Source organism: Podarcis liolepis (assembly GCF_965112155.1).
Source record: "Podarcis liolepis genome assembly, chromosome: Z".
NCBI classification, from domain to species: Eukaryota; Metazoa; Chordata; class Lepidosauria; order Squamata; family Lacertidae; genus Podarcis; species Podarcis liolepis.
In genome coordinates, this window is record NC_139570.1 from 40,866,102 (window position 1) to 40,878,349 (window position 12,248).

General features: G+C 46.7%; 1 protein-coding gene across 2 annotated transcripts in view; it reads right to left on the bottom strand.

Annotated features, from left to right (window-relative positions):
- GARNL3 (GTPase activating Rap/RanGAP domain like 3) overlaps window positions 1-11,899 on the bottom strand; it is a 102,969-nt gene extending 91,070 nt beyond the window's left edge. Inside the window, exon 1 of one of the 2 annotated variants that reach the window (XM_083485806.1) lies at window positions 11,553-11,899. In XM_083485806.1, coding sequence (XP_083341932.1) covers window positions 11,553-11,650 — 98 coding nt within the window. In that variant the 5' untranslated portion in view covers window positions 11,651-11,899. The remainder of the gene's footprint in view (window positions 1-11,552) is intronic. The other variant, XM_083485809.1, reaches the window with a different exon arrangement.
- Between the last annotated feature and the right edge of the window lie 349 nt (window positions 11,900-12,248).

Genomic DNA, 12,248 nt, shown 5'->3' on the forward strand with positions numbered 1-12,248 from the left:
CATTGACACATCTATTACCACCAAAATAAAGAAAGAGAGGGAGGGAGAGAAAGAGAGAGAGAGAGAGAGAGAGAGATTTCAACCATTGTTGCTCATTTCCCAGAAAAAAAGTGAGGGGGGCGCACATGCTTTTAAAGAAAGCAAACCGCAGCTCATAAATCTCACTCTCTATCTCAGGAAGTTTCTATTTCCAGCCACAGCAAAATTATTTCTTCCTCCTCATCTTCTGTGTCTTTGTTGTCTTCTTCCCCCTCCACAACCAGGAATATAAAAAAACAAACACAAAACTCTTATAGCCAAGTAAGATCAACCACTCTGTAGTGCCCTCTTGTGGCCCCGCAATGGAAATGCAGACTCTGGCACACCCAAAGCCTTGACTAGCAGTTGATAGGGTTCTTCCCCAAGCTATGGGTTTTAAATATATGTCAATACCATATATGTGCAGCATCAATAGAAGCTTGTACCAAAATTCCCTACCCCTCGCACTTCCCAGAAACAGTGGAAGTCCCTTGGAAAGGGGTTCTAGGAAAAGGTTTTCATCTTTGGAGCTTGGCTTGCAGCATATTCCAAACGCAAAAACAATACACTATCAACCCCTGTGTTATTAGAAGGAGGGAAATGAGCACCAAAAACATTCATCTATCAAGGAAGTCACCCTTGGCAAGATTGCAGAAGAAGCAAAAAAACACAAAAAAACCACAAAAACAAAATCACAGCCTGAAATGCAATATGTTTTTTGGGGGGGGGGATATCTTGCTAAAGGCTTCCTTCCTTACCTCATGCTGTCAGCATTTCTTGCCCATTTAGCATGAACAAGAGGGTGGGGAAGGGAAAGAGAGGCTAATTTTTCAAAAATGAGAAGGAAGGCTATAAGAAATAGGGAAGAGTTAAGCCTGAATGACGCACATTCTTCAGCTTTGATGCTACCAAGTTTAAAAATCTGAGGTCCCAATTTTTCCAAGAACCAGAGAGAGTTCTCCCTGCCCTCTCCTTAGCCCAAGTCAGGGCAATCCACAATGCAGCAGTGAGGAAAACCACATCTCAAAGGAATGGTAGCAAAGCTCAGAAGCACAGCTAGGCTCTGAAAATCCTGGCTGCACACCAAGAACACACTGGTAAAGAAGGCGGTGGGGGGGGGGGGGAGAGAAATTCAGTTCAGTTTGCATTTAAAGGCGAACCTGTCTAATTCACACTTTCTGAAACTATTCACGAACTGAAGCACAAACATCTTTCAAATTTCGCGCTTCTCCTAAATGTTGCAGTGAGGTTCTCCAGCCAAGTAATATGTGCAAATATGCATAATGTGTGCATAAAAGGGCATGTATCTCAGGCAAATTTGCGTACAAATGGGCATATTGCAAGACGTGCGCTAAAATGCTGATGAATTTTTCATGAGGACCTTTTAAAATGACAACAATAATAACTAAAAACTGATGTGGAAATATGGAGAAGTGAATTTAAGATTAGAAAAATAAGAAGCAGAGAGAAACTGAAATTACACGCTCACCAATTCCTACACACATTCCATTTAATGAGGCCCTTCAATTCATCCTAGTAAACTTATATGGTATTTAGCCAATTACTGTGGCATCAGGATACAAAAAGGAGTTTTGAAGAAATAAGCATAATTTGTTTTTAATCAACCTTGCAGATAAGCCTACAAAATTACTAGCCTGCATGGGGAGGGGTAACCATCTTGCTAAAAAGGATCCCTCAGTGGCCAACAAGCATACATTGGTAAACTCTAGACTGTCAATATTTTGCAAGAGGGATTCAAGCCCACCAGGGAAATTTAGACTTGCACAATTAAGGTGGATTAAAACCTTCTGTTGCTAGAACAAATCCAACTTTTTTAAAAAAATAAACCAGACTGTTTGCAGTTAGGAAAGTGACAGGAAAATGCACTGAAAAAGTATGGGATGAAAAAATAATTAAAGAGAAGACTTATTAAGCACCAAACAAACAAATCGGAATGAATGCTCAATGAAGATTGGATATAATCCAACCACTGTGGAAGCTTTGTGTAAGAAAATCATGATGGATGCTCAATAAAAACGTCATCTGGAGGAGCCCATAGAGTACTAGCCTCTTAGAAGGCTAGTAAAACAAAAAAGTGGACTGGTGGAAGAGGAAGACATTGATCTATCTCTTCTCTGTCTGCCTGTTGCATTTCCAGGCTGTTTGTAGAGCAAAAGGCTTTCCTTCCTTTTTGCTGGCACAGAAACCAAGAAGGTTGGTGGAAGAGGGATGGAGATTGGACAATTGCCTGCAGGAAATTCCTGATCACCTACTTGTACCAGGCAAGCTTTTAAGCACAAAAGAGAATAACGTTTATTTATAAAATACTGAAGTTCATTAAAAAACTGAGTGGGGAGATTGTGGGTTATGAAATGGCTACATTTAGGAATTTTGCAAGTTGCTCTGCAATTCAAAATATACTTGAGCCCTCTAGTAAAATGATCACCAGAGTCATGTCAGAAACAGGTGTTCCCTTCCTGGGTGTGAGAAAAAGAGGGGTGAAAACTGAGACAGGAGCCAAAGAGCAACATTAATCAGGGACTTTCTAATTAAAATAAATCTCTTGCTATTCCTGTTCACTCTAAGGGGGCTTTATGGCGGATACCATCCCAGTTGTTTGTACTCCAGATCTATAACCTGTCCCCCTTGAGCTCTATATTTGAAAACTCCATCAGGGCGATTTCTAAGCATTAACTCACAGCAAGAGTGGGTGGTCTTTTTCAGCACAAGGGCCACATTCCAGGGATGGGAAGGGCCAGAGCAAAAATGGCTGCAGCAAGGGATGTGAATTTTACCTCTGTCCAGTAGGCTAGTTTGTGTGTGTGTCACAAGAGGGTTCAGGGGAAATGTTCTAGGGTGCACCCTCAGTTCATGTGGAGCATCATCTAGGCCTGTCATGCCTCCCACACTGAACCAAAAGTGCAGCCATGGGTTGCTGTCTCCACAGAAGGGTGGAAGCAGATGACGCAGTCTTTTGGGGAAGTTGGTCTCCTTCTGCATTCCTGACCTTCTGACTGAGGAACCTTTAATAACGCCCAGATCTCACCCCGCCTAATTTCTTGTCAAGTAGCTCAGTTCCATCCTGTGGCCCAAACAGAAATACAGTGGTACCTCAGGTTACATACGCTTCAGGTTACATACGCTTCAGGTTACAGACTCCGCTAACTCAGAAATAGTGCTTCAGGTTAAGAACTTTGCTTCAGAATGAGAACAGAAATTGTGCTCCAGCGGCACGGCAGCAGCAGGAGGCCCCATTAGCTAAAGTGGTGCTTCAGGTTAAGAACAGTTTCAGGTTAAGTACGGACCTCCGGAACGAATTAAGTACTTAACCTGAGGTACCACTGTAACGGCTTAAGAGCAGACCATTGAAATTAAAAGTCCTGAATTAGTAATGTCTATTATTTTCAATGGTTCTACACTGAGTAGGCCTAGTACTGGATACAACCAACTGGGCTTTTAATTCCACTACAGTTGTTAAGCAGGTTACAACTGCCATGTTTGACTGCTTTGCAAAATGTCATGTAATTATTTTTATATACAATAAAGCTCTAATGCAGTAATCACACAGTCTGCATTTATTGCACTGCATCTCTTTCTAACCTCACTGCTAACATTAGATAGATAGACAGAGACAGATATCAACACACACATACACATGTGTACACGCTCACACCCATCTTGGGATAACAAATCATGCATCTGATAGTGGACTTTAAAGTTAAATTACGGGTGGTGATTTCTACATGACAAACTCCTCTGAACAGAACACTTCTCAGTCTCCACTGATTCTGCTACATCTGTGCAGCAGCTGTGATAGGATCATGCAGTCATTCCAGTGCAAAGATACAGTCAAATTGCCAGTCCCCAGAGCAGCTTGCAGTTGCATCTCTGCCTGATGTTCAGGAACACAGGAAGCTACTTCGGTGGACTCAAACTATTGGTCTATTTCAGGGGTCCCCAAACTAAGGCCCGCGGGCCGGATAAGGCCCGAGGGACTCGTTTATCCAGCCCGCAGCAACCCCTGCTGCCTGCTCTTACTGGTGCTGTGCTGCACGGCTGCCCACTTCCGGGTCGGAGGAGCACCAGAAATAGCATGCGCGCATGTGCAAGTGTTATTTGTGCATAAAGGTAAAGGTAAAGGGGACCCCTGACCATTAGGTCCATTCGTGACCAACTCTGGGGTTGCGACGCTCATCTCGCTTTATTGGCCGAGGGAGCCGGCATACAGCTTCGGGGTCATGTGGCCAGCATGACTAAGCCGCTTCTGGCAAACCAGAGCAGCGCACGGAAACGCCATTTACCTTCCCGCCGGAGCGGTACCTATTTATCTACTTGCACTTTGAGGTGCTTTCGAACTGCTAGGTTGGCAGGAGCAGGGACCGAGCAATGGGAGCTCACCCCGTCACGGGGATTCGAACCGCCGACCTTCTGATCAGCAAGTCCTAGGCTCTGTGGTTCAACCCACAGCGCCACCAGCGTCCTGTTATTCGTGCATGCGCAAGCATTATTTCCAGTGCACATCCGGGTCGGAGGAGGCCCGTGCACATGCGCACAAGCTATTTCCAGTGCTTCTCTTACCCAGAAGTGCGCCGGAAATAGCGTGTGCGCACTTGTATGGGCACGCACTCCCCCACCCTCCGGCCCGCCGCGTCATCGCCGCTGGAGACACTGGCCTGAGGCGTGGTAAGTTTGCTGACCCCTGACTCTATTCAGTCCAGCATTGTCTACTCTGATTGGCAGCAGTTCTCCAGAATCTCAGGCAGAGGTTCCGCCCATCCTCTGCTCAGCAGCGCTGTCAGAGCTGCAGTTTAGGGCAGAGGTCCAGGGCTCTAACTCAGCGGAAGAGGCCCCCAAATGCAGCACGTTTTGAGGCAAGTGACCCTGTACTTTGCCACTTAGAGAGGCAGAGAGCCCATTTACAAAGTCCAATTAACATAGGAACCTTCTGCATGCAAAAACGTGTCCTCTGCCAGTGAGAGACAATCTCTCCTTTCTCAGCTAGGCCCCTTTCTAATCAGGAAATAGTATTTCATGCAGAAACAGAAGCCTCCTTTGAGGGCGATTCTTGCTCCTATGTGTTCAAAAAGTGAAACCTTTTCAGGAGAAAAAGAGTAACAGTGGGCATCCAATTTTAATTAAAGGGATCGAGGATGAATTGCTACTGTGATGTTTCCTCCAACCTACCTCGCATCACATTGACGGAAATCAAATATTTACATATGCAAACCAATTCAGATAAAAATGTGGCCTAGAAATCAATTAAAAGAGTTGTCACAACATTTATTTAAAAAAAAAATGGGAAAAGGATGATAATAGCAAAGCCATCAAGAGACCTGGCGCACTCTGTTCACAGCGCTGGGGGAAATGTTATAATCCACTCTCATCAGTCGCCAGCTTTTAAGACCTCAAAGCAATATTGCAGCAAAGGAATCCAACATTGTCACCGTCACGGCTAAGGCTGTAATTTCCAAGAAATTCATACAGGCACATGCCAGAACCACGAGGAACCAAAAAGGAAGGGTATTTCTGTCTAGTCCTATGAAAAACAAATCCTAGAAGAATCAAGGGAAGAGGGGGAAATCTAGCCAAAGAAACATCACAGTTACATTAGGCTGTAGTACTGAACATAAATACCATGTTAAATAGAAAGATAAGCTTGCTATCCTCCCTCTCTTGACTCGATCCTTGAATCTTTATTAGTTGCCAAGCAGACAGAAACCCAACAGGTGAAGGCTTTCTCATCTCCATGCTGGACAAAGGTTCCCTTGCTGAATTTCTTGGCACATGACTGTTAAAGGCCTTCAAGAAATGGGGGGAGGAAGAGGGGAGGCACCTGGAAAGGAATAACAAATAGGCACAGATGTACGGTATAGCAGTTTGAGCAACAAAACCCAAACTGTGCGCCAACCCATATGAAAGAACAGTTTGGAGTGTGGGGGGGGAACTAATTCAATAATGCAAGGCTCCACGGGGAATTTTCAATAGATCTGCTGATAGACTGTGGTCTATCTCCTCTCACTTTTTATAGGTTGCTTCCAGAAAGTTTGTTTATTGCGTATCCATCCCAATTTGTTTGACCATAGAGACTGGATGAAGTGGGGAAACCAAGGTTTGTTCACTGCAACCTCCAAGAATGCTCGTTCTCACATAATGCTAAGTCAACCCAGTTTTGTCCCTGCCAGGGAAGAGAAGGGAGTGGGGAATGTTCTGTGCTCATTCACAGTAAACCCAAATAAGCTATGGTTTGCCACTATGTGCAAACTGGGCTGATAACTGATCTGTGCTTTAATACCCAGGGGGTGTAGCCACTAATAGTCCTATTCAGGGTAGACCCATCGAAATGAATAGCTCTCTTAGGGTCATTACTTTCAATGGGCCTGCTCTGATTAGGTCTAACATTGCATACAACTCCAGGTGGGTGGGTGGAGGGGGCTTAGTAATGGTTTTTAATGGCAGGGTGGGAGGTCTAGATTGCAAACTCTCCTAAACCCTAACAAGGCTGCTGCATCAGCCTCCTGTCTTGGAGAATTTCAGACATAGATAGGCTAAATATTATAAGAAGAGCTCTCCTTGATCAGATCAAAGGGTTCGTCTTGGTCAAGTGTTCCATATCTTACAGTAGCCAATCAGAAGCGCTTAAGAAGCTCACAGTGAATGCAAGCAGACATTCATATTCTCCAGCAACTAGATATTCAGGGGTGGATGTTCCATTCAGCCAACACAGCTAATAGCCATTGATAGCCTCTCTCCCTCCTCCTCCAGGAATTCATCTAATTCCCCTTTTAAAGCCATCTAACAGAGTGGCCTTCACAGCATCTTGTGGCAGCGAATTCATACATTAATTATGTATAGTATGAAGAAATACTTTCATTTGTCTGGCTTCAGCCCACTGCCAACCGATCAATTTCATTGCATGACCCTGATGGATATTTGATATATGTATGGCTATAGATTGATAGATACAGATACAGCTATGCAAACATTCTCCACCATGTGCAGAATTCTATAAAGTTGCATTCTTCTTTTTTGTTATATAAAGCAGTCCCAAATTCAACAAATCTGTTGATAGGCAGGTGTTTTTTTAATTTCTTACTGGAATGAGAAAGTTGGTGATGTGTGAGGCCATATTTATCATTCCCTATTAGTCTAAAATGGATCTCAAATCTTCTATTTTATACTTTTGTTTAATAACTATGTTATTCTTATTTTTCTGGAGAGAGAGAGAGAGAGAGAGAGAGAGAGAGAGAACTAGCTGTTGTATACAGTATTCCGAGTGCAGCTGCATTCTGGATTTATATAATGGCATGACACACACTGAACTGTCTTATATTCATCCCCAGCTCCAATAATTCCCAGCATGAGATTTGCTTTTTTCACCAACGCTGAATGCTGAATTGACAGCTTCATTGAGCTAACTGCCGCAACCCAAAAAACACTTTCCTGGTTAGCCCCCACCAGTTCACATCCTTTCGATTTATATTTACAGTACCAGTTTACTAGGGGATGCACCCCTGCTTTCTCTGCTTGCCAACCCTGTCACCCCACCAGCCCATTCGTCAACTGTGTTTCCCCCACACCAGACAAACCCCCCCTCCCTTTACACTTCAACCCACCCTTTCATCGCTCCCCATACAGCTCACCCCCACAGCTCATCCCAACCCATTTTAAAGGATGAGACATTTCACAGAGTGGCTTGCTAAACCACTTGGTGAAGCACCTCTCCCCGCTCTGTAAACCCTGCTGCTGCTGCCACATTTAAAGGAGGGGGTGCTTCACAGAGTGGCTTGCTAACCCTCTCTGTGGATTGATTTCCTCCTCTCCATTAAACTGCTTGCCCTGGGCCACCTGCCACCATCGTTGCTCGCTGGCTCACTTGCCCGCCATTTATCATGCTGGAGTTGGGGTGGCCCCCTATTGGTCACAACACAAACTCCAATATGACAACAGCATTACATTTTTATGTACAGTGGTACCTCGGGTTACATACGCTTCAGGTTACAGACCCAACTAACCCAGAAATAGTCCTTCAGATTAAGAACTTTGCTTCAGGATAAGAACAGAAATTGTGCTCTGGCAGTGCGGCAGCAGCAGGAGGCCCCATTAGCTAAAGTGGTGCTTCAGGTTAAGAACAGTTTCAGGTTAAGTACGGACCTCCGGAACGAATTAAGTACTTAACCCGAGGTACCACTGTACAGTAGTACCTCTAGTTACAATCTTAATTCGTTCTGGAGGTCCGTTCTTAACCTGAAACTGTTCTTAACTAGAGGCACACTTTCGCTAATGGGGCCTCTTGCTGCCACTGTGCCACTGGCACACGATTTCCATTCTCATCCTGGGGCAAAGTTCTCAACTCGAGGTAACTCTTCCAGGTTAGTGGAGTTGGTAACCTGAAGTGTTTGTAACTCGAGGCACCACTGTATTTAGGAAGATATGTCAAATTAGGGCCATTCTGCCCCAGGGTGCATCACTTCCTATAAGAGAGATGGGGAACCTGTGGTCATCTAGATGTTGTTGGACTACATCTGTCATCCTTGATTAAAGACCATGGTGGCTGGGGCTGATGGGAACTGGAGTCCCACAACATATGGTAAAGCCTCAGATGCTTGATGTAGAATATCTAGGTTGTAGGTCTAAAAAGGTAAAGGGACCCCTGACCATCAGGTCCAGTCGTGGCCGACTCTGGGCTTGCAGCGCTCATCTCACTTTATTGGCCGAGGGAGCCGGTGTACAGCTTCCGGGTCATGTGGCCAGCATGCCTAAGCCACTTCTGGTGAACCAGAGCAGCGCACGGAAACGCTGTTTACCTTCCCAGTGGAGAGGTACCTACTATTTATCTACTTGCACTTTGACGTGCTTTCGAACTGCTAGGTTGGCAGGAGCAGGGACCGAGCAACTGGAGCTCACCCTGTCATGGGGATTCGAACTGCCGACCTTCTGATCAGCAAGCCCTAGGCTCAGTAGTTTAGACCACAGTGTCACCTATGTCCCTAGGTTGTAGGTCTACCCCTGTGTAAATTGTCTAATGAAAAGTGCACTCTGGGAATTATTTTACCACATATCATTGGAAGGAGGTTTAATGTTTATTTAGGACAGGGAGTTAATCTCTCAATGGATTAAAACATTCTACCCTCAGGGAACACTTTCTATATTGGCAAGCCTCCAAAACCAACAAATCAAAGCCTCTGCCATGGAGCTGGTTCTGAGTTACAGGATTCTGGAGCATATTCTAAGGTGCACATCTCAAAGGAAGCTAGATGCCTTATGGTCTGACTCAGTGTAAGGCAGACTCCTGCGCGGATTAACACTTTATTCAGAACCATGAGGACTAGAATCTGATTGTATGTTTATGAGAAGAGCCATAGTTCCTCGGCAGAGCACATGCTTTGCATGCAGAAGGTCACAAGTTCACTCCCTGGCATCTTCAGATAGGACTGGGAGAAACCCCTGCCTCAATACCCCAGAGAGCTGTTGCCGGTTAGTGTAGACAACACTGAGATAGACGGACCAATAATCTGACTAAGATCAGCTACTTCTCTTACTAGTCTGGTAGACACAGAGAAGGAGGAACTGCGGGCAGCCAAGTGAATGGACTAGAGGAATAAATGTAGGGCTCCATCACTGCTATGGTCCCAGAACCTAGCAGCAATCCAGACTCAGGGGCACCAACTATGGAGCTGGACCAAGCTCAGGGCTCTGAGCTGGCTGCTGTAGATCAGAAGACCACCCCTTGGGAAGACGTCCCATACCACACAGGGCATGTCGGGTCAGAGGCAAGACTCTCACAGATGGCATCTCCTAAGCCCAAGCAATGCAGTGCCTCCCACTGTACCTCACCTGTCCAACAACACATGGCACATACCACGCAAGAGGCTATGGGATGGAGGACGAGTGCCCATCTCCAGGGCAGAAGGTTGGCCCTTTAACACTCTGAAGTTCTCCACAAGGGGAAGGAGCCTGAAGAGGTACTCTGAAGATAAAGCTTTTAAAGGTCCCCATCTGCAGCAAGTTGCTCACTCAGTGCTCTCTGTGATCCTGCAACCCCTGGCCAGCCTTACAGATCCGGTATTGGACCAGATTCTGACGATCCCTGCTCCACAACTGCCACAGAAACCATGTGGGCGGCGGGGGGGGGAGTTTCCTCCTCCTCCACAGAAATGAGAAGGGCCAGTAGTTTTAGTGAGCTTACTTACAAGCATGGGTGTAGCCAGGGAGGACAGGGGGGCAGCTGACTCCCCTGCCCCAAAAAATCAAGTAAATAAATAAAAATACTTAACTAACCAATCTCGTCAAAGATAGTTCGGTTCTGCCCCCTGCCCCACATAAGCCTGCCCCCTAACATAAATCCTGGATACACCCATGCTTACAAGGTGAATGAGTTAGGACAGAAAACACACTGCCTTGCCAGCATAGTCAATGGTTCAGGATGATGGGAATTGTGGTCCCACAACATCTTGGAGGGTGGGGAGGAAACACCACCCCTGCCTTTTTATATTCAATCCAAGGGTGGCCCTGGCTGTCAGTCTCTTCCTCCTCCTCACTCCCAGTGTTTCTCTTGTAGGGCTCAGCAAGGAGGAGAACTAGGGCACAACCAGAATTAGTTGTCTCTGCTTTTCACTGGCTGTGATTCCACCTGTTATGGGGTCTGTCTCTGCCCATCACTGGCTCTGGTTCCACCTCCTGTTGCTCTCTTTGCCTTCTGCCCCACCAGTCCCAACAAGCACCAGTCACCACTGGGGGCTATATGCAGTTCCTCGTCCAGTTGTAGCTCCTCAGTGGAAAGAAAAGTGCACTCTGCATGAACTCAGAAGCACACTTTCTGAGATCCCCTTCTCTCCCAGACTCAAAACTGAGGCACTTCTTTCTCCCACTGGCCTCAGTCCCTTTTTCCTTCTAGGCAGATCCTCTCCAAACTCAGACCCTGCTGTTTCCAATATGCACAAACGATATAGATATATTTTGCACCGTATAATTAACTACAGTACATAACAGCAGCTTCAAATGGGCAGCACAACAGGCAAAAAGCCAATGTTAGTCCTACTCAAAACAGAATCATTCAAATCAACGTGCGTGCCTAACTTAGGTTCGTTCGTTTCAACGGGTCTACTTGGAGTAGAACTTAGTTGGAATGCAACACAACATAAGCAGAGCTTTGAAGGGAACTGAATCCGGGATCAAGAAAGCCAGGTGGGTGGGTTTTTCTTGGGGGTGGGGTGTCTCCTTAATGCTGTCTACCTCCTGGGCCTGGTTGGGTTCTGTGAAGAGGAGAGAGCAGGGGTGGACTCGGCGGAGGGGGGAGACAACACCCCAACCCACCCGACCCCCTTTTAGGATCCTCTACTGCAGCAGGCGCTGTGACTCCTAGATCCCAACGTGGCAAAGCTACGGCAACAACCACTCAATGCAGGTGTGTGGGGATCCGGAGCGGATGGACCGTCCCTCCCAGATGGCTTACTGAGAGACACCCCCTCCCGCCAAGAGATCCAGCCCGATGTTCCCAAAGCGAACACCCCATAATAGCAACATTGCTCCCTTACTTGTCGCCGTCGCTCTCGCATTCAAAGCTGACTCCTTTCCGCAGCAACGCGGCACGCCGGCTCCTCAGCTTAGTCAACGGAGCCGCTTCCAACGCCATCGTCCATACCGCCCCGCCTCGAAAGCCCCTGATCCTGCGTTGGTCCTGGCTGCTGGAGCAACCGGAGAGAGCTGGCCGGTCCCCCCGCTTTCTCTTTCTTTCCCTTTCTCCTCCCTCCGAGCGGCTGGGTCCGCCCAGTTTTGGCGAGGGGCGCACGGAAGAAGTGGAGGAGGGGGAGGCAGAGGAGAACGGCCGAAAAACTACGCCGCCCTCGGCGTCGATGCCTCACCTGGCGCAAATCCAGTCTTTCATTTCGGGAGCGCCTGCAAGCTCTTCCCCATCTCAGGTCCTTCGGAAGCGAAGGGGTGGGGGGGGGGGACAGGCGCTCTGCACATGTCCAGACGCACTGTGCTTTTTAATAGTGGCTTTAGGGCCCGTGTCTAAAGTATGTCAGGCAAGATGTTGTGTGTGAGAATTAACTTGTTATAATTAAATGTATGAACTGTGGCAGGAGTTTGGTAACTTGGTTGGCCCTTAACAGAGGATTGGAGCAGGGGCCAGCAAACTTTTTCAGCAGGGGGCCGGTCCACTGTCCCTCAGACCTTGTGGGGGGGCCAAACTCTTTTTTAAAAATAAGACCCAATTCCTATGCCCCACA